This window comes from Arachis hypogaea, chromosome 10 (genome assembly GCF_003086295.3).
Source record: "Arachis hypogaea cultivar Tifrunner chromosome 10, arahy.Tifrunner.gnm2.J5K5, whole genome shotgun sequence".
NCBI lineage: Eukaryota > Viridiplantae > Streptophyta > Magnoliopsida > Fabales > Fabaceae > Arachis > Arachis hypogaea.
Genome location: NC_092045.1, coordinates 16,860,989 through 16,884,503, shown reverse-complemented (window position 1 = coordinate 16,884,503; position 23,515 = coordinate 16,860,989). Strand labels below are relative to the sequence as shown.

At 36.0% G+C, this 23,515-nt stretch overlaps 2 protein-coding genes across 2 annotated transcripts; one reads left to right on the top strand and one right to left on the bottom strand.

The window, feature by feature from the left end:
* The first annotated feature begins 19,190 nt into the window (after positions 1–19,190).
* LOC112715277 (uncharacterized) lies at positions 19,191–20,761 on the top strand. Its single transcript, XM_025767027.2, has 4 exons — positions 19,191–19,450; positions 19,556–19,637; positions 20,027–20,096; positions 20,362–20,761. The coding sequence occupies exons 1-4, from the start codon at positions 19,252–19,254 to the stop codon at positions 20,506–20,508; spliced, it is 498 nt and encodes a 165-aa protein (XP_025622812.1). The 5' UTR covers positions 19,191–19,251; the 3' UTR covers positions 20,509–20,761.
* A 77-nt stretch (positions 20,762–20,838) lies between these two features.
* On the bottom strand, positions 20,839–22,629 carry LOC112715276 (peroxidase P7). The gene is made up of 4 exons (XM_025767026.3): positions 22,372–22,629; positions 22,081–22,272; positions 21,795–21,960; positions 20,839–21,338 (listed from the first exon to the last, which is right to left on the bottom strand). Exons 1-4 carry the CDS (start codon positions 22,588–22,590, stop codon positions 20,953–20,955), a joined length of 963 nt encoding a protein of 320 aa, XP_025622811.1. The 5' UTR covers positions 22,591–22,629; the 3' UTR covers positions 20,839–20,952.
* Positions 22,630–23,515: the final 886 nt, after the last annotated feature.

The window sequence follows — 23,515 nt, the reverse complement described above, 5'->3', positions numbered from 1 at the left end:
GACTGACAAAATATTGGTGACAGGGAACGAAGAGGTGTACGTTGATTAGGAGACTCTGCTCCAACAAGCTCTTGATGCATTAGATGAGAAAAGGTAGTTAGTTATTTTACTTGCAATCATACTTTAGAAGAGTTTTTAACATTGAAATTTGCAACCATAAATGATTATGAATGCATATGCTAACAAGTCTAAGTGCATGTGAGAAGAAAGAAGTGTAAGAAGAAAGAAGTGATTTAGCATGAAAACTTGCAATGATAAAGTTAAATGAACATGGAACGAAGTTCATATTTGGTTATGGTTATCTTGGAGGAAAGTAGTTGTTTCAGTTTTGTAGGTAGCTCTCTTAGCAAGGTTATTAGTTTAGGCTGTTTTGAACCTGTAATAAGCTTCTATAGTATTTGCTAAATATATTCACAGTTTTTGTTTATTCTATTTAAACTACCTTTATTTTGAGCCTAAGGGTTTTCTATCTTATGTCTTCTCTTTTCTATCTTGCAACATTTAATAGTAATGTGTAGCGTCAGTTTGTGGAGAAGTTAGCGTCTAATTATCCAGGTTTTCTCATTATATGATTATTTGATTACTAATATTTTTATTTGTAATAACATTAAGAAAATATAATTTTTTTTAAAATTTTGCCAGTTTTGTTTTAACATTATAAATTATAAATTATGACAAAAAAAATTTATAAAATTAAACTACTTTTATAAAAAAGTCCTTAGAAATAAAAGTTTTTATCGAAGAAGCCAGAATTTTCGTAAATAAAAGAAATCAAATTAAAAGATTTAGTTATTATTTTCATACCAAAGAGTTTAACTTTTTACTAATAATTAATTTTAATTTTCGTAATCTAAAATTTAAAAGAATTTAACGTGTATACTTTTACTTTTGATTAGGTGTTAAGTTTGTTACATAAATAAATAGAAATAATTAATTTTATGTTTGCTATTTAAAAATAATATTTTTTCAATATGTATATAAAAATTATAATTAAATATTAGTAAATAACAATATCACTAAACTTGAAACAAATACTATTTTAATGAAAACACATCTGGCCTTCCTGAAGATCATCCAAGGCCTTCCTAAAGTGAGCAAGCTTAAGATATCTATAGATTTGGTCTCCACGCTCCCAGTTACGCCACCTAATATGACTTGTTTCATTAATACAATTGGATTCTAAATATGAAGATACGGAGTAAATGTAAGATAATGTTACCTGTTTGCAAGCGGAAAACTGCAGGGTTCTCTAGGAACCGGCGCTAGATATGGTAGGCGAATCCAAGCCCAACCGAGCAGAAGTGTTAGCGGACTATCGATTTTCTTACAGTCAAAACGTGATGCCCTGCATAACGCCCTGTACAGGTGTGCTAGGCATGCTGATCCCCAACTGTACTGTCCGATACTAGTAAAATCACGGAGCAGAGGCAGAAACTTCCAGTGCACAGATGCCCCCGACTTGTCTCCAAACAAGATCGTGCCGATCAACAACATAATGTGGCACTTCACGTACACCTGTATACTGTTTTTATCAGTCAACTGTAACCGTTCTTTTAAATTTCGTAGCCACGTCAGTTTTATGCAGCTTCCTCTACAGTCCGACTTTCTCGGTGCAACCCCAAATTGGAGCAGACACTCTGCCTCTAAACCTTCAAAACTACTCAGAGTCATCCTTGTGACTGGGAGACCGTCTATCGAAAGACCGAGAATCATAGCCACGTCTTCCAGTGTCACGGCACATTCACCAACCGGAAGGTGAAAGGTATGTGTGTTCGGGTGTCACCTTTCGACTAGAGCATTTACCAGTACTTTCTAACATTGGACTACTCCAATCTGCGCCACATGGTAAAACCAGTAGATCGTAAATGCTCCTCCACCCTCTCATTGTACCGATCTGGAGGGACAAGGTGATCACATATCAACATCCGTAAACTCTACAAAAGCATAGTAAATATTAATTGAAATTCCACAACTATCATAGATAATTTTAAAAAATATAATTAAAACAAATAATTTTACTGAATCCAATTTACTAAGTAATAATATTTTAACTTCTAAATTTAATTAACATTCCTAGAGCTTATTTCTAACTTACTACAAATAATAATAACTGATAGATACTTTCAATTTCTATCTAACTAATAATGTTCCATTGTAATATATTAAAACCTCAACTACAATAACATATTTCTGTCAATTAAAAGGCTAATAATAAACAAATAATTATTATCAAAAACGTAAATACATTATATTTTACAGATCCTAATTATTAATCAAAATTATCAACATTATCCCAAAAATTATACACCGATGTAGTTTATTTATTGTTACAAAAAATTACTATACTTTATAAAATTATAATTTCTAAAAATAATTATAATAGTTAACTATTTAATTATAATTTCTAAAATTATTACAAAAAATTCTAAACAAGTCATTTTTAATAGTAATCTATTATATTAGGAAAAATTCTAAACAAGAATTATTAATTACATTTAAACACACATATTTTTAGCTATTATTTAAACATATATTCCTAAATTTCTAAAAATAATTATAACAGTTAACTACTTAATTATAATTTCTAATATTATTACAAAAAATTCTAAACAAGTATTTTTTTTATTACTAATTTATTATATTACAAAAAAAATCTAAATAAGAATTAACTACATTTAAACATAAATATTTCTAACTATTATTTAAACATATATTCCTAAATTTCTAAACTTAATTATAACAGCTAATTATTTAATTATAACTTTTAATATTATTGCAAAAAATTCTAAAAATATATTTTTTATTACTAATCTATTATATTACAAAAAATTCTAAACAAAAATCAACTACATCACTTTATTTAAACATATATTTTTAAATTTCTATCAATAAAAATAATAATTAAATCACATATCTTCTTCAATTCAACTTCTAACGACAATAATCATAATTAAATTTCTAAAAATAATAATTATAATTATGTAATATAAAAAAATTTAGCAAATAAACTTACATAATTAGAATGACTGAGATATTTTACAATGTGAAATTCAGGACGATCAACATTTCTAAATTTTTGTTTCTTTGACATTTTAATTTTTTTTGAGTGAAGTAGATGAAGCAAACAGCGTTCAAGGAGGAAGAAGAAGAAGGAATGGATACTGGATGGGAATGAAGGAAAAAGTGATTCGGAGAGTGGGTGTGTATGCAATGAAGGAGATGTGTTGGGTTAAAGGGACACCGTTTGTGGAGGAGCAACACACATGCGACATGTGACTGGGGAGAAACAACTCGGATCATCCGTTTTGTCACGAAGAATTTGGACCGTTCGATTAGTCAGCTCCAACTCACACCGTCTGATTATTCCATCGTTGATACCATAGGCAGGTAAAGCATGCCTGCTCTTCACAACGGAATCTTACCCATCCTAATCTCCATAACAAAATTAAAAAGTGTGTATAATAGATAATAAATTTATTTATTACCGGATAGTCTTCCGAATTTGGATTTTGATAAAGAATCCATTAAATTGTCATTTGCTATTCAAACCTTGTTTTGGTAATTAGCAAAGAAAATAAAATAATAAAAAGGTGCAGAAAATGTGCTTATCTTTGCTCAAGTTAAATTGATTGAACAGTTGTTTTTATCCAAGATCAACTAAATAGAGAAAATTTAATCCTTTTTCGGTAAAAAGATATTTTAAGAAAATGAACCCTAACTTAATCATCTGAGCTTGCAAAATTAAGATAAAACTATAGCGAAGGATGAAGTTTTGATAAAATATTTTTTTAATTAAAAAATTGACAATAAATAAATAAATATTAAATTTTTTTATAAAATATATATTTTTATAGATTTAGTAACAATTATTTTTTATTCAATTATATTTTTCATCAAAATAATTTCTACAAAAATGCATTGCCTATAAAATTTTAATATAATAAAAAATATATAAATATCTAATTCAGTCCTTATTCATTTTAAAATAGGACAAGACGATTCTTATCAAAAAAATAGATCCATCTTAATTTTTGTCGGTGTCTTCTGTAAATCATAGCGATCCCTCTGTTATCTACTCTCACCAAACTTAATAGAAGAGACTTACGTGGCAAAGGATTTGATAGTCCCAAAACGTTTGGACCATTAAATAGTTTCATGACAAAATATGTTTTTTAAGTTTTTTTAATAACTGCTAAATAGTTTTTATCTAATTTTAATTACAAATTAATCCCTTATATATTATTTAATTATAAAATCTATTTTTTATTTTATAAATCATTATTTTATCATTCATCTATCATAATCAAAAATAAAAATAATAACAAATTAGATCTTCTATTAATCGTAATAATTTTTTGGCAATCTTAATTGATTAAAATTTTATCTTTAATCCATTACATTCGTATAGGATTGTGAAATCGTGTTTCTTATAAAATCAATCGATTGGATTAATAAAACAATCGATTGAATTTCAGATTTCATAATTCAATAGATTGGAATTCAGGTTTCATAAAAACCTGAAGCAGGAGTGATCTAATTCTCGGCCACCATACCATTCGAATCATGCAATGATCCAGAACTTGCATTGTTATTTCTGCTTGGAGATTCATTAACAGATCCTGACTTTGTAGCATTTGTTTTTCTTTGGGTGATGTTCCACCCATGGCTCCATCCATATCAACTGATGTGTTGTCATAATTATCTTCATCTTCTAGAGTGCTCTGTATAGACTTTAGTTGTTCTTTTTGCTTAGCAAAAAGTACTGAATTTCAATCGATTGAATTATAAGAAATTTGAAATTCAATCGATTATTTTATTAATCCAATTGATTGATTTTATAAGAAACACGATTTCACAATCTTATACGGATGTAATGGATCAAAGATAAAATTTTAATTGATTAGAATTACAAAAAAAATTATTACGATTAAATGAAAGATCTAATTCGTTATTGTTTTTGTTTTTTATTATGATAGATGAATGATAAAATAATAATTTATAAAATAAAAAATAAATTTTATAATTAAATAATATATAAAAGATTAATTTGTAATTAAAATTAGATAAAGATTATTTAGTAGTTATTAAAAAACTTGAAAAACATGTTTTGTTATAGGACCATTTAATGTAACACCCTAATATTCAAATCCTTATGCTCGAGTCATAAGTCAATGATATTACGGTGGTACGACTCTCAGGTGGATTTTTAATATATAACTATAGGTAATTTCGAAAGGAGTATTAATCGAGAAGCCTGAAAAGAGTAGAAATAAAATCGCGAAGACGTATCACTCACGTTTCGACAACGAAAAGATAAAACATGAAGTCGAAAGCGATATATGGACAAGGCATAAAGGAGATTAAGGGATAGATAACAGATAGATATATATAATATAAGTAAATAGCCACTAGTCGCGACCCGCGAAGTTTAGGCCGGCTAGGGTACAGTATGAAAGTAACTGACAACAGTACATCCTAGTCTCTCCCAAAGGAAACATAAGAGCCTCTATAGGCAAGTTCCAAAAGAGTCCAACACATAATATAATCTTTTCAAAACAAAGGTGGAGAGATTCTACGGAAGACACAAAGTAGAGAAAATAAATATCTTCGCCGTCTCTCAGATGAACCGCAGCTCACTTCTGAGCACCTGAACCTGCATCTGAAAAACAAGAGATATATACGGAATGAGAACCCCGGGCCCATGGGTTCCCAGTACGGTAAAAGTGCCAAATAAATACAATGCACTGCAATAAAAACTCACTAAGCATCCTAAACTCCTTTTCTCCAAGTATCCAGCCTAGATTCTCACTAATCCATGAATAGGCATCTGTCGTAAGGGGATACTAAATCTAGTTCATGTTACACATGTTTCCCAATTCGCTGATTCATTCACGAATCAGACTCAGAATCATAAGCAAAACCATCACCAGTTGTTCTGTCTCAGCAACTCTATATCAATACATCATACCCCCGCCTGGAGCTAGTGAAATCACATCACTGCGTCTACCCAGGGGGCTCAAATGATCTCATTCAAAAATCATCATCATCATGCAATCGCATTATCAATTCATCTCATCAAGAATAGCCACCAACATCCACCGACACCAACATGAGGGATCTCTCAGTTGTACAAACACAAGCAATACAGACAAGTAATACACAAATAAGGTACAAGTAGAACAAGTAGCACGTAATCAGGTAACATAGCATGTATGATATAGAAATCCAAAACAAATAGGCAAACCCAAACAATTCAAACATATGCAAATGATGTATGCCTGCCCTATGGCTGATGATATCATCTGTCGGTTATATAGCCAACCCGACACGTCCTGGTAGCTAACCATGGACAGAAACACCCCTTGCGGAGCAAGTAGGTTTGAGCTACAACCCCCTTACTACTACCCGCTCAGCCCAGAGCCAGTGGAACAACCACTACTGCGGCTACTACCCAGGCGGGTGTTTAACAGCTCAACCTGGAGCGAGTGGATTCACCACTACTGCCGCTACTACCCAGGCGTCACAATCTCTGACCTGGAGCAAGTGGGACGAACCCCAACCCTTGCTACTGCCCAGGTATCTTAAGCATTAACCTGGAGCAAGTGGGACGAACCACAACCCTTGCTACTGCCCAGGTATCTTAAACATTAACCCGGAGCAAGTGGGACGAACCACAACCCTTGCTACTGCCCAGGTATCTTAAACATTAACCCGGAGCAAGTGGGACGAACCACAACCCTTGCTACTATCTAGGTATCTCAAACATATATTCATTCAATCTCAATTCATATTATCAATCCTCATTGTTATCAAATCTCAAACATTAACCTGGAGCAAGTGGGACGAACCCCAACCCTTACTACTACCCAGGTATCAGAGTTACATTCATTCAACACTCCATAATTAAACTCATTTATCATAAACATCCTTTTCCGTCTCACACCCGGAGCAAGTGGACAACGCCACTGCCTACTACCCGGGGTTACACATCACATTTCAACATCTTCCATTATTATCCATTTAACACATTCACTCATTAATCATATATGCAATTATTCTCAGCCATACTCAATAATGGCTTTGCCGTGACCCGGCAATAACTCAGCCATCCGGCTCATGGTCCAATCAAAAACCAGCCATTTATCAATAAATATAGCCCTTCGGCTCATGGCATACACGGTACTCCTACCGCCATCCTCCATATCTCATATAATCATCGTTGATCACCATTGATCATAACTTTTTCCCTTGCTTCACTCGCAAGTTACCACATCCCCTAGTTCCTTTCTCATTACTAAGCATATCATAATGATTTAATACATAAGGGGTGAGATCGGAGGCTTAGAAGTATGAGATTTGGCTTTTAAAACTCAATTATCAACTTTGGCATGAAAACAATGCCACGCGTACGCGTACTCCACGCGCACGCGTGGATGGCCTTAAAAACTCATCAACGCGCAAGCGTCATGCACGCTAACGCGTGGATTAAAAATTTGCCAAATCGACGCGCACGCGTCAACCACGCACACGCGTGGATACTCTCGTGCCCCAGGCACAAAGCTGGCACAGTTCTGGCACAACTCTCTGGAAAATGGCTGGGCATTGGGTGCAGCACTATCGGCGCGCCCGCGCACATCACGCGCACGCGTGGATGGCGCTTTCTGGAAGATCGGCACGTACGCGCCAAGTGCGCCCACGCGCAAGGGGTTATTCTACTAAAAATTTTCTAAGTTAAAAACTGCAGAATTCACAGATTTAGACCCCAATCTTCCAATGGACATAACTTCCTCATTTTAAATCATTTTTCATCCGTTCTTCGAACGGCATGGACATCCCGGATCCCATTTCATTTCTAAACAGATTTGGCGCAAAACAGAGATCCGTAGTCCAAGTTATGTCTCACCAAAGTATGCCCAAAAACCATATTTTTCATAAAAACCACAAAGTGCCATTTCAAAACAAACCATTTCCAACCCTTTTCAAAATCAATCAAAACATGCCAATTTCATCCCTTTTCTTTGAAATCAATTGAAATGTATCAAATTCAACGTCAAGCCTCCTCGACTCACACATTGACACATTACCACAATTCACAAAACCGCTATATAACCATTTTTACCCATTTCAAACAAATGGCTAAATTACAAACACATCAACATGTCATACATCCTTCCTCATCCCAATTTCCAACAATACTATTTCGATTCAACCATCATTATACATGATCAATATCATACTCACTATCACGTGGTTTCATCCCCAAATCAACCTCAATCATTCCTCAAACATATATCACAGCATACATATCTCTCATGCATTATCATACCATCAAGGCATCAAGAATCATGATCACATATATGACCACATAACATACCTCAACCAAAACCAAACATACCTCATCTATACAATTTCACCCAAAATTACCAATTTCCACACTTCAACTCCTCAAACCTCATTATTCAATAACCAACCCAATCATTCATATATTCATTATCTGAAATTCATCCAATCACTTGTGTCATCATACAATGCACACATCAACTTACCTTACTTACCTCTTTTCGGCCTCTGGCCCAAAATTCACGGCCTCCGGCCCAATTTCACAATTTAAATGCATAAACCACAAATCAATACTCATTACCCAATATATCAAATTTTCAATACACCAAGCATACAAGGCCACACAATTCTCAACCCAATCATCAATTCACATTACATACCAACTATGCATATTAGCACCAACCATTTACACAATCCAAACTTAATCCTAGGGGCATCTAGCCTAGGAATTCTCATCACACCACACGGTACTTAAATGAAACTTAAACCGTACCTCTTGTAGCCAAATCAATTGAGTCTCTTCTTTAGAAGTCTCCACCAACCTTAGCTCCAAGCCTCACCAAAGCTCCTCAAGCAACACCAATCTCCCAATCGTGCACCAAAACCATCAAATGCACTAACATGACCAATATTACATACATACATCAACCTAGGGCTCATAAAGATGATAAATCACAAGGGTTTGAGCACTTCTTACCTCAGCCCATATGAATTAGGGATAGAACCCACTTAGAATCCATGTTGGAGTGTCCCTAAACACCCAAAATCACAAGATTTCAACACTAACTTCCCAAAAACGTGTAACAGTGGGGAATTTCGAAAACTGGGCAGAGATGAATGGAATACTCACCACAAAACTTAGATAGAATTGTAGAGGATGAGAAGAGCGACGCGTGGCCGCAAACGGCTCGTCAATCGGAGCTCCGTAGCTCAAGTTATGGTGGTTTGAAGATCAAAGAGAGTTAGGTTTTCTCTCTTCTCTTCTCTCTCCCAATTTCAGCGCCCCAACCCTTCTTTTTAGGGTAAAATGAGCTGAAATGCTCATAACTAATGTTTATATATGTTGGGTCTTGGGCCCACTTAGGCCCAGTTCACTTATTTTTGTCCGTTGGCCCAATTTTGGACCAAAACCTTTAAGATTAGCGCTCTAAATCGCACTTCAAATATTTCTACCTCCCCTAATCATAATTCCTCATTTCTTAATCTTATTTACTAATAATCAATTTTCTCAGCTGCAGTACCAGACAGGTCTCAGCCGGTACTGCCGGTCAAAATTCCACTGCGCGCTTTTACGCAGAAAACTATGTCTTCCGACTCGGAAAAATTCACTGAATCCAGATATCATATTTAAATCATCAAATTCTAATTGCCAAATATTCCAATCATATTCGCTCCTACTTAACTCATTATTTAATTAATTTCGGTTAAACCGGGTATTACATTCTACCCCCCTAACAGAAATTTTCGCCCTCGAAAATTCCATCCATCACTACGAGTACGCGAGCATAGTATGCATTTATATCAAACGCATAACAGTTCCAAGGTCCTTTTACTCTGCGCGCTTCCGTTGCCGCGCTCTGATTTCTCTATCTCTGAGGATCTCGGTCATTCGTTCCTTACTTTTACCGTCTCATCAACTCACACCCTATTAAATCTCGAATCATGTCATCAATAAGATTGTCATCATCGTTAATCATAGCCATTATCCCACATCACTATAATCAATCAAAGCTTTCTTCGTTTTTAGAATTCAACGAGTTTGGACTAACAAGCTGACAAACTCTTAAGAATCCGCTTTCCTTTAATAATCTATAAAAGCTTTCGAGACGCATTTCTTTTGTTGAAGTTACTCTGATCAAAAATCATTTTCAAAAACATAACCAACACTCCTTCAAATTCTTGGGAAAAATTTCAACAGCACCTCCCCAAAAATTGGAGTTTACCACCCGTCACGGGTTCCCTCAAACCAATCTCAGCACTGCATCAGCATTGCAATTTAAAGGTTTCCAAACTATTCCTCTGAAACCGATCATTACAAATCTTGATTTAAATCCAAGGTCACCATGATCAAACATTATAGCACTCATCTCTTGAACACGACAACTTGCACTCAATCTTCATCTAAATCCGGTTACGCATCGTTGATAATTTTCTCATCCGTTTCAGAACCATCAAGGCTCATAGCCACAATTAATTCCAATTATCTAGAATCATTATCTGTATAAGCTCACTAAACTTTTAAGTACTCAAAGCATAAGGCATTTCTAATCATACCCCACTTTTCCTTATTATTACCATACTATGCTAGTACGCTTTAGCAAGCTTCCGCTATGCCACTTTGATTTCTCGCCAAGTATTAGTTCCATCACTTATTCCCTCAAGTACTCAACCACAACTTAGCATGACTGGTATTTCAAATCAACGTTTCCAAATCCATCATTTAGGACCATTCCTTATCTATTTAAATCAAAGGAACTAAAAGTCACGGGTTCAATCCGTTTCACCAAAAATCCAGAAATTAACCAACTATATAACAAACACAACACATCATTCTTAACAGAAAATCATTTACATCAGAGACATTTATCCATTTGTATTAAGGCAATTCCTTACTCGGACCATCTGGTTTGCTTCTCAGTCTAATATTAAGCTCGGCATTCCGAGTTTTTTGCCGTACAGGCGGTATTATAAAATCACACACTACCATTTAAGCTCGATTATTGAAATTACCTCAATCTTACTGCCGCAATCGGCCCGCATCCTGACTCTCTCCTTGTTGGCAATTTCTTGATACATGCCCTGGTAACCCGCACTTGTAACATACGCCTAACCCCAATCGGCATGGCCTATTCGAGTGATGACTTCCACACCTCTGACAGCTCAAAACATTAGAAGCAGCCGCTGCCCGTTTTCCCTTACCATTCCTTTGGGACTCCTCACTCGTCGCAAAGTTATTCCGTCATTGGGGAAAGTGTTGTATGTATCCTCTCTCCTTAAACTCTCGACCCCTTGGTGCAAATCCTTGGTTGTGCTCTCTATGACTTCCTTCCTCTGTAACCCTCCTTTTCACACACTCTTCAGCAATTCTGCTCTTATTCACCAACTCTGAAAAAGTTCGGATCTCCATTGGTCCCACTGAACATAAGATGTCGCTCCGAAGCCCTCCTTCATACTTAATGCATTTCCATTCCTCGAAGTCTTCCGGAGCTCCATGACACATGCGGGAAAACCTGAATAGCTCCTCAAATTTGTCTGTATACTCAGATACGGACATAGCACCTTGCTTCAACTGTAGTAACTCCAATTCCTTGGCTGTCCTGGCGGAATTTGGAAAGTACTTCTTATAGAATTCCACCTGGAAGGCATCCCAAGTGATAGGATCATTCCCCTGTTTCAGGAGACGTCGAGCCCCTTGCCACCAATGCGATGCTTCCCCCATGAGCAGATAGGTAGCAAATTCAACACGCTGCTCTTCAGGCACCAACTGCGCTTGCAGTGCTCGTTCCATGGCCTGAAACCAAGTATCAGCTTCAGTCGGATTGGTGGTTCCCTTGAACTTAGGTGGGTTAACCTTTAAGAAAGTTGCCAGTGTCATCGGGCCCTGAGCTTCCCTTCCGCCATTGCCATTATTGTTTATCTGTTGCCCAAGGGCCTCCGCAGTGGCCTGCATCGCAGCAGCCATATTCTCCAACGCCGCCATAAGGTTTATCGGGTTATTCGAGTTGATTTCCGGTTCCTGTGTACTAGTACGATCTCTCTCACGTCCCCGACCGGGTCCACGAGGCGCCATCTGGTTCCTATACACACCAAACAATCGATATCAAGTTGATCAGTCTCAATATCGGAAGTATAGTGCTTCAAAGTACCAAAGGTACACTCATGGACTTCATGCTAAATGTATCAGTTAGATACCCTAACTAGCACAGGCACAAACTCAGAGTATGCATTGAAGCATAAGCAGTTCCATCTCTCAGGCTCACGAGGACGAACTGCTCTGATACCATAATGTAACACCCTAATATTCAAATCCTTATGCTCGAGTCATAAGTCAATGATATTACGGTGGTACGACTCTCAGGTGGATTTTTAATATATAACTATAGGTAATTTCGAAAGGAGTATTAATCGAGAAGCCTGAAAAGAGTAGAAATAAAATCGCGAAGACGTATCACTCACGTTTCGACAACGAAAAGATAAAACATGAAGTCGAAAGCGATATATGGATAAGGCATAAAGGAGATTAAGGGATAGATAACAGATAGATATATATAATATAAGTAAATAGCCACTAGTCGCGACCCGCGAAGTTTAGGCCGGCTAGGGTACAGTATGAAAGTAACTGACAACAGTACATCCTAGTCTCTCCCAAAGGAAACATAAGAGCCTCTATAGGCAAGTTCCAAAAGAGTCCAACACATAATATAATCTTTTCAAAACAAAGGTGGAGAGATTCTACGGAAGACACAAAGTAGAGAAAATAAATATCTTCGCCGTCTCTCAGATGAACCGCAGCTCACTTCTGAGCACCTGAACCTGCATCTGAAAAACAAGAGATATATACGGAATGAGAACCCCGGGCCCATGGGTTCCCAGTACGGTAAAAGTGCCAAATAAATACAATGCACTGCAATAAAAACTCACTAAGCATCCTAAACTCCTTTTCTCCAAGTATCCAGCCTAGATTCTCACTAATCCATGAATAGGCATCTGTCGTAAGGGGATACTAAATCTAGTTCATGTTACACATGTTTCCCAATTCGCTGATTCATTCACGAATCAGACTCAGAATCATAAGCAAAACCATCACCAGTTGTTCTGTCTCAGCAACTCTATATCAATACATCATACCCCCGCCTGGAGCTAGTGAAATCACATCACTGCGTCTACCCAGGGGGCTCAAATGATCTCATTCAAAAATCATCATCATCATGCAATCGCATTATCAATTCATCTCATCAAGAATAGCCACCAACATCCACCGACACCAACATGAGGGATCTCTCAGTTGTACAAACACAAGCAATACAGACAAGTAATACACAAATAAGGTACAAGTAGAACAAGTAGCACGTAATCAGGTAACATAGCATGTATGATATAGAAATCCAAAACAAATAGGCAAACCCAAACAATTCAAACATATGCAAATGATGTATGCCTGTCCTATGGCTGATGATATCATCTGTCGGTTATATAGCCAACCCGACACGTCCTGGTAGCTAACCATGGACAGAAACACCCCTTGCGGAGCAAGTAGGTTTGAGCTACAACTCCCTTGCTACTACCCGCTCAGCCCAGAGCCAGTGGAACAACCACTACTGCGGCTACTACCCAGGCGGGTGTTTAACAGCTCAACCTGGAGCGAGTGGATTCACCACTACTGCCGCTACTACCCAGGCGTCACAATCTTTGACCTGGAGCAAGTGGGACGAACCCCAACCCTTGCTACTGCCCAAGTATCTTAAGCATTAACCCAGAGCAAGTGGGACGAACCACAACCCTTGCTACTGCCCAGGTATCTTAAACATTAACCCGGAGCAAGTGGGACGAACCACAACCCTTGCTACTGCCCAGGTATCTTAAACATTAACCCGGAGCAAGTGGGACGAACCACAACCCTTACTACTGCCCAGGTATCTTAAACATTAACCCGGAGCAAGTGGGACGAACCACAACCCTTGCTACTACCCAGGTATCTCAAACATATATTCATTCAATCTCAATTCATATTATCAATCCTCATTGTTATCAAATCTCAAACATTAACCCGGAGCAAGTGGGACGAACCCCAACCCTTACTACTACCCAGGTATCAGAGTTACATTCATTCAACACTCCATAATTAAACTCATTTATCATAAACATCCTTTTCCGTCTCACACCCGAAGCAAGTGGACAACGCCACTGCCTACTACCCGGGGTTACACATCACATTTCAACATCTTCCATTATTATCCATTTAACACATTCATTCATTAATCATATATGCAATTATTCTCAGCCATACTCAATAATGGCTTTGCCGTGACCCGGCAATAACTCAGCCATCCGGCTCATGGTCCAATCAAGAACCAGCCATTTATCAATAAATATAGCCCTTCGGCTCATGGCATACACGGTACTCCTACCGCCATCCTCCATATCTCATATAATCATCGTTGATCACCATTGATCATAACTTTTTCCCTTGCTTCACTCGCAAGTTACCACATCCCCTAGTTCCTTTCTCATTACTAAGCATATCATAATGATTTAATACATAAGGGGTGAGATCGGAGACTTAGAAGTATGAGATTTGGCTTTTAAAACTCAATTATCAACTTTGGCATGAAAACAATGCCACGCGTACGCGTACTCCACGCGCACGCGTGGATGGCCTTAAAAACTCATCGACGCGCAAGCGTCATGCACGCTAACGCGTGGATTAAAAATTTGCCAAATCGACGCGCACGCGTGGATACTCTCGTGCCCCAGGCACAAAGCTGGCACAGTTCTGGCACAACTCTCTGGAAAATGGCTGGGCATTGGGTGCAGCACTATCGGCGCGCCCGCGCACATCACGCGCACGCGTGGATGGCGCTTTCTGGAAGATCGGCGCGTACGCGCCAAGTGCGCCCACGCGCAAGGGGTTATTCTACTAAAAATTTTCTAAGTTAAAAACTGCAGAATTCACAGATTTAGACCCCAATCTTCCAATGGACATAACTTCCTCATTTTAAATCATTTTTCATCCGTTCTTCGAACGGCATGGACATCCCGGATCCCATTTCATTTCTAAACAGATTTGGCGCAAAACAGAGATCCGTAGTCCAAGTTATGTCTCACCAAAGTATGCCCAAAAATCATATTTTTCATAAAAACCACAAAGTGCCATTTCAAAACAAACCATTTCCAACCCTTTTCAAAATCAATCAAAACATGCCAATTTCATCCCTTTTCTTTGAAATCAATTGAAATGTATCAAATTCAACGTCAAGCCTCCTCGACTCACACATTGACACATTACCACAATTCACAAAACCGCTATATAACCATTTTTACCCATTTCAAACAAATGGCTAAATTACAAACACATCAACATGTCATACATCCTTCCTCATCCCAATTTCCAACAATACTATTTCGATTCAACCATCATTATACATGATCAATATCATACTCACTATCACGTGGTTTCATCCCCAAATCAACCTCAATCATTCCTCAAACATATATCACAGCATACATATCTCTCATGCATTATCATACCATCAAGGCATCAAGAATCATGATCACATATATGACCACATAACATACCTCAACCAAAACCAAACATACCTCATCTATACAATTTCACCCAAAATTACCAATTTCCACACTTCAACTCCTCAAACCTCATTATTCAATAACCAACCCAATCATTCATATATTCATTATCTGAAATTCATCCAATCACTTGTGTCATCATACAATGCACACATCAACTTACCTTACTTACCTCTTTTCGGCCTCTGGCCCAAAATTCACGGCCTCCGGCCCAATTTCACAATTTAAATGCATAAACCACAAATCAATACTCATTACCCAATATATCAAATTTTCAATACACCAAGCATACAAGGCCACACAATTCTCAACCCAATCATCAATTCACATTACATACCAACTATGCATATTAGCACCAACCATTTACACAATCCAAACTTAATCCTAGGGGCATCTAGCCTAGGAATTCTCATCACACCACACGGTACTTAAATGAAACTTAAACCGTACCTCTTGTAGCCAAATCAATTGAGTCTCTTCTTTAGAAGTCTCCACCAACCTTAGCTCCAAGCCTCACCAAAGCTCCTCAAGCAACACCAATCTCCCAATCGTGCACCAAAACCATCAAATGCACTAACATGACCAATATTACATACATACATCAACCTAGGGCTCATAAAGATGATAAATCACAAGGGTTTGAGCACTTCTTACCTCAGCCCATATGAATTAGGGATAGAACCCACTTAGAATCCATGTTGGAGTGTCCCTAAACACCCAAAATCACAAGATTTCAACACTAACTTCCCAAAAACGTGTAACAGTGGGGAATTTCGAAAACTGGGCAGAGATGAATGGAATACTCACCACAAAACTTAGATAGAATTGTAGAGGATGAGAAGAGCGACGCGTGGCCGCAAACGGCTCGTCAATCGGAGCTCCGTAGCTCAAGTTATGGTGGTTTGAAGATCAAAGAGAGTTAGGTTTTCTCTCTTCTCTTCTCTCTCCCAATTTCAGCGCCCCAACCCTTCTTTTTAGGGTAAAATGAGCTGAAATGCTCATAACTAATGTTTATATATGTTGGGTCTTGGGCCCACTTAGGCCCAGTTCACTTATTTTTGTCCGTTGGCCCAATTTTGGACCAAAACCTTTAAGATTAGCGCTCTAAATCGCACTTCAAATATTTCTACCTCCCCTAATCATAATCCCTCATTTCTTAATCTTATTTACTCATAATCAATTTTCTCAGCTGCAGTACCAGACAGGTCTCAGCCGGTACTGCCGGTCAAAATTCCACTGCGCGCTTTTACGCAGAAAACTATGTCTTCCGACTCGAAAAAATTCACTGAATCCAGATATCATATTTAAATCATCAAATTCCAATTGCCAAATATTCCAATCATATTCGCTCCTACTTAACTCATTATTTAATTAATTTCGGTTAGACCGGGTATTACATTTAATGGTCCAAATGTTCTAAGACCATCGAATCCTTTGCTGACTTACGTAGCATTTAACGTTGCTTATGTAAACAATAAGTTACTGTGAAGTGACATGTTGGTGAATGAGAAATGGTCAAAGGTCGATTTATCTTCTTATAGACAATGATCAAGGGTCAATTTGTCCCATTTTATCTACCAAAAATGATGTCGTTTCACGTGAAGCAAAATCTATATTATTTAGCGGTGATTATTCTTTTTAATTTTATAAAAAAATTGCCGAAAATGTCAGATTTACTAGAACAATTATCGAAAAAATTCGCTAGTACATTTATTACGGTGAGATTTAGCAATAGACAAATTCAAACGGTAAAATTCTTATACCAGTGATTTTTTAGTTCACCACTAATTATAAGTGGATTTAGTGGCAGATTTAAACTTCTAATTAGTGAATTTTTGGAAGTTATTATCGTCTTTTTTATAACAATTTTAACCCATAAATTTATTTTATACGCGTTCTTTACCATTGAATTTATCATTTGATAAATTCTAAGGTAATATATTATTTATTAATAATTAAATTGATTAATACCGACGAAAGTCATGTGGTGGATAATAAAGTAAAACAATTAAAGGAAAAATTAATTAGATTATTAGAGAATAAATGAAAAAAATGTAAATTTAAAATGAGTGAAAATAAATGCCTTAGTTTTGGATGTAGTGTTTTTGTATTTCTTTATGAGGTTATAATTACAAGCTTGTTGAAAGTATCTGCATAGAAAATTTATGACTAATTTGAATTATTTGGGATTGTTTATGTTATGGGATGATATTGAGTATTTGAACACTTATGAAGGTAAATAAAAATGAATTATTATGATTAATGTTTAAAATTTCTTCCATGAAATAAAACAAGTATTTATGCAAAGCAACAATGTAATAAATTAATATTTCTGTAACATGCACTTTTCTAACTTCAAAAAAAAGTATAAATGTTCATATATTATATGGTGAATTTTATGATGTCTTTTGTTGTGGTGTTTAAATTATTTAATTTTTTTATAAGTAAAAAATAAAATATATAAAATAAAAGTAAAATATTTAAAATTTATTAAATATTATTTATTTGACTTTTTTAGTAAGTTAGATATAATATTATAGACACTATAGCATTTACCATATTATATTGATAAAGATAATAAAAAAGTAATTCATCTATGACAATTTAACATCTAATAATAGCATAATATAGACAACAATATGGTCCTAAGACAAAATTAAATAAAAACATTTGTTCTTTTAAGCATGGTATTGCTGAAAGGTTTTAAACAAGCAAAATAAATAACTAAAATAACAACATATGTCCTTAAGTCTTATAGCTAATATCCACACTAAAGTCTAATATATTTATGGGTTAATAACAACATATGTCCTTAAGTTATCCAATATCAATTCTACTTAAGTGGCTTAAGTCTGGGAGGCTTTAAATCTGGAGCGAGCACAAATTAAAAAAACTTTGATGACAGTCCTTAAACTTGCAACAATTACTTTTTTTGCTGATATATATTATACCATCTCTAGTTGTTAAATTTTTTGTAACAGTTGTTGGCCTATTAAATGAGTTTGGTGAGTCATGAAATATCAGTTGTTTGGTTTGAAAGAGAAGTGAGGATCTCAATGGAGCTGAATCATCTCCAAATAACATAAGTTTTAATTTAGTAGAATATGTGAAACGATATTTTGTGAATAAAGAAGGACAAATTAATCTCTAATCATTATCTATAGAGGACAAATCGACTCCTCACTATTGTTCACAGGAAGACATATCAACCTCTAATCATTGTTCATTCGCCAGTATAGCATTTAATGGAAATTTAACATCCACATCAACAATGTTAAGTGCCACATAAGTCTCTTTCATTAAATTTAGTGAGGAAAGGTAACAGAAAAATTACAATGACTCACACCAGACAGAAATCGAAATAGATCTATTTTTTTCCGACAAAAATTGCTTTATTCTATTTTAAAAAAGGGAAAAATTGAATTGATTATTTACCCTAAAAATATATTTTTAAATTAAAAAATTAATAACATAATAAAATAAGAGATTAATCGTTATTAATTTTATAACCCCTATAAGACGTGTCTCGGCTTGACGGCTTCCACGGTCTAGTTTACCATTTTATGGATATCAGAGGAAAATAATAATAATAATTGAAACGTAGCCATGGCCCACACAGCAGAAGCAGAAATTCCCAGCAGAAATTTGGCGGCAATCTCGAAAGTGAAAATGGAAATGAAAGGTGCGGAGCGGAGAAGACGACTATACCCTCTCTCCGATCGCACCAACTCGTCTTCTTCCAACAACTTCAACAAATCTGTCACCAAATGCAACTCTCTTCTTCCTCTTCCTCCACCTCCTCCCGGTACCTTTCCCCATCTCATTATTACTCGTTGAACTGCTGAATCCTAACGCCACCTTTACTGCATGCGTCTCTACTGATTAACCGTTACTATTATTACTATTTCAGCCTTGTGCAGTGGAACACATGAAAGGAGAAATAACCATAACAAAGAGGTGACCAATCCACAACAAAACGTCTCTAATATCCGGTAATTATTTCGTTCCTGCAGCTTGAACCCTATGTGTTACACAAACCTTCAATCATAGTTACATGGAACACAATACGTTCTGGTACGTGCGCCACGCTTAAAATATCATGTAACTATGCCTTCAAATCTATGAGGGATTAGAGTATTGAAAAATAAAAAATCCAGTTGTTTAAAGAAGGTTTGTAAATTATGCTGTTGCTGGTTTTGATTAGGTACGAGTGAAGCTTCTATAGCGAAATTTGGTTTTTATAATTCATCCCCTGAAATTTCCTTGTCCTAATTGAGTGAACAATCTTTGATTGCTATTTTTTGTTGTTGATTTGCGAGAAAGCACGAGTCTATGATCTAACTACTTGATTTTTTGGTTCGTTTCTTGTAATGTAAAACAGGGGAGGAAGTGATGAAGTTGAAGCTTTGGATCTCCTTGAAGACAAGCATTCGACAGTTCCTTGTAGAAAGGTATGGTTCTGTACAGACTTCAGACCTTCCAACTCCTCTGAATCTGTTGATGTTGGTTTGGTTATGCGACAATCATCTCATCTTTCTGAAGTTGTATCCATGTTGGTAATACAGTAATTAGCACATTTTGTAGGATTGTATACTCTGCATGAGGCATATATGGAGGTGGTGTAACAAAGCTTGTTGTTCTTAATCATTTAGAGTTAATTGCATAAACTCTAAATTCTACTTGGTTCTTGTTTGTCATGTTTTGCTGTGTTTTCAGAAGCAGCGTTGCATGTCTAACCAACAAAAGAAGTCCAAGAATTCCCAGCTGCAAGATTTCATTGAAAAACAGAATGCCTACTACAAGGAGGTCGATGACTTTGTGCTATCGGTAGAGGAGGTTGAATCCATTCATGAGCTGGAGTAAGTGGAAGAGATAGCAGCATGAGTCCTTGTTTTTAGTTATTTGTTTTAAGTGTTGATATCCTAATCAAAACCATGATGTAGATAAGCAAATATCTAAGACTTCGAGTTCGTGATTACTTTCGTGGGGTATGAAAAGAAACCACAGGAAATTTTGTTTGAGGATGAGAACTAAAATTACATGTATTGAAACCTAGAAAGTCTATCATCAGTTTATCGCTCTTATCTTTTATATGAAAGTCTTCGTTTTATTGAAATTCATGAATTTGTTATTGTGAAATTCATTGAGCTTGGGGATGAGATATGGTCTTGCAGTTTAATTTGATAACATATAGACAAATAAAAAGTGGTAGTTTATTGATCATTTGACATAGTTTTAGACAAAGGGGTGGCTAATTAGTTGAAGATACATTTTTTCCCACAAATATCACTTGCTAATGTTGCATGTCTAATTGACTTTTCTGCAATGGATTCTGATCTGCCCCTTTTTACCTGTGAGAGGCTTGATGCTGCTCATTTTGACCATGCCCTTGGAAAAAGCCTTAAAGAATTCGTTCTTGTTAGCAGCGAATTTCTTCACCAGAGCACTAGTAGAACCACCATTCAAGAGCTCCTGGTCTGAATGGAGAAGACCCCTTTTAACCAGCAAATTCTTGTAGTATAGATTGTCGAAATGTGTCGGTGTTTGAAGTTCAAGGGGTGCGAGTACAGCATCATTTCCTTTTCTTGGGCACTTGCTCCTCAGAGACTTGGCAAAGGAAGCATCAATATTGGAATCATTATAGATGTGTGCTCTGAATTGTACACATCTAGCCAAGCCAATAGTGTGTCCACCTGTTATTAAAAATAGTGAATCAGAACATTTCTTGGACGTTATAACATTATAACGAGAGATTCTTTTACAAGCCTCAGTTTAACAACTCATTTGGTTAAAACTAAGTCCCATCAGTTAAGGTAAATTAAATTTATGATTCATACCAACTTCCTTGTGAATAACTGAGTTGTTAAACTTGTGTTCATCCAAGATTTCTTCCATTCTAATAGCATAACACTAATAATTCTCCTCATCCGTCACTTTCATTCTAAAAGAGCCTAGAAATGTTCATGATTAAGCATTTATTATTATTATTATTATTATTATTATTATGCCACTGATATGTAATTATCATGTTAGGCTGCCTATATTATTTTCTTTGAGTGCGGCCGTTTTCCGGATCTTTGCGTTAACACGGGATGCTTGAGCAGCGGGTATCCCTTATTGATACATCTAATCTAGTTTGGTTATAGTACCTGAAAGAGCCACCAAGTCCTCCACAGAAAGCCCATGGTTTGCAAAATTTGATTTGAGTGTGGTTAGACTAAAAAAGGGTGCGGGAATAAAGTTATTGGCAGCAGCTCTGCTAGCAGTGGTAGAATCCCTTCTTCCCAAGCCTACTTCCCATGAAGGCCCTCCTAACTGTAAAGTTACAACAATCATTACCCTAATAAAAAATACATGTCATGCCATAAAAATAATATTCAAGCCTTTCTTAAGGGTCATAACATAAATTCTAATTAATAAAATAGGGGTGTTTACATAAACTACAGAATCTCTAGCAGCCAGAGCAAGAATATCAGCACATGACACAATCCTGGGGCATGCTTTCTCCACTTTGGTCTTAATGTCATCAATCACGTCGAACCCTCTTGCTGAGTTATTGTTAGCCGCCGCCGTTTTCTCTCCGATGAAGTTCTTTGTGTTGTCCAACAGTATTGACGCATCACAGCCCTGATCATAATAGCATCAATGAAGCCAAATTAAGCAAATCACGAAGTTTTTTTTTTGAAGGTAAATTAATGTGAATTGCGTATAGTATAGTAAACTCACATTTACAAAGCAGTCATGGAAATGTAGTCTAAGTAAGGAAGCTCCCATGCGAGTTTCTTTGTTAATGGCTTTTATGACTTCATCTTTCACTATAGGCAATAGTTTAGGACAACTGCGTGAATAGAAATCTTTAGATAACTTAGTTTTTGAATCTGCTTCAGAAATTGCAGCAGTAGCAACAAGAACAAACAAGAGGTAGTAGTAGTAATAAGAAGCCATATACTTCAGCTTTCTTATTAGCTTGCAATACGCAAATGATTGAATTACTTATACTTGGTTTGGATCTTTCCCTTAAAGTGAGAATGTGGGTAAAATTGGTAAATCAATTGAATGAATCCCATATCAATTGCTTTTACGTAAAAGGTAAAGGATTGCTGGTATTTTCATGACATTATAATTGCAATTATTGTAAGTTGATTATTCAGCTTTATTTTATTGTTATCTTTTTTTTAAGGCATGATTATCCTAAAGGGTGCAATTTTTGTTTTATTATGTCACAATTTAGTGTTTCGTTATTATGATAAAATGAAAAAAAAAAGTTGTGACTATATATTTGTGTCACATCTTGTGCATGGTTTTTGCTATGGTATGCCGGGAAGGGAAACTTCAATAATTGGATTATAGAACACACTAGAAAAAAAAGAAGGGACTACAATGATGATAAATTGATAATGACAAAAAATGTAAAATTAGCTACTGTAGTTTAATTATCATGATTATCTAAATTCAAGAGTAATGTCGGGTGAGCCAATGGGGAGAGTAGAATAGTGAATAGGAACCTATAAGAACGTGGAAGTTCCGACATTCCAGGAACCGGCACAACCGCACAAGAGATGCTTAAGCTTAATGTAGAAGTAGAAAACTGTTGACCTATTTTGACGTATTTCTTGTCTTCATTGGTGATTTGATGCAAGTCTTTCTAATAAAGTATTGATTAACATTTAAACTTAAAACAAAATTAGCCCTTAAATTATTGATTATATATATTTACATATTAATCCAATAAAATAATTAGTTATTAAAAGAATCAAATTTGTCATCATATAATAATTAAATTTATAAGTCGAATCAATTTTCTTACAGCAAAATATTAAAACTTTTTAACGAATACTAATTCATATATAGTGAGTGACTTTTGTGTACA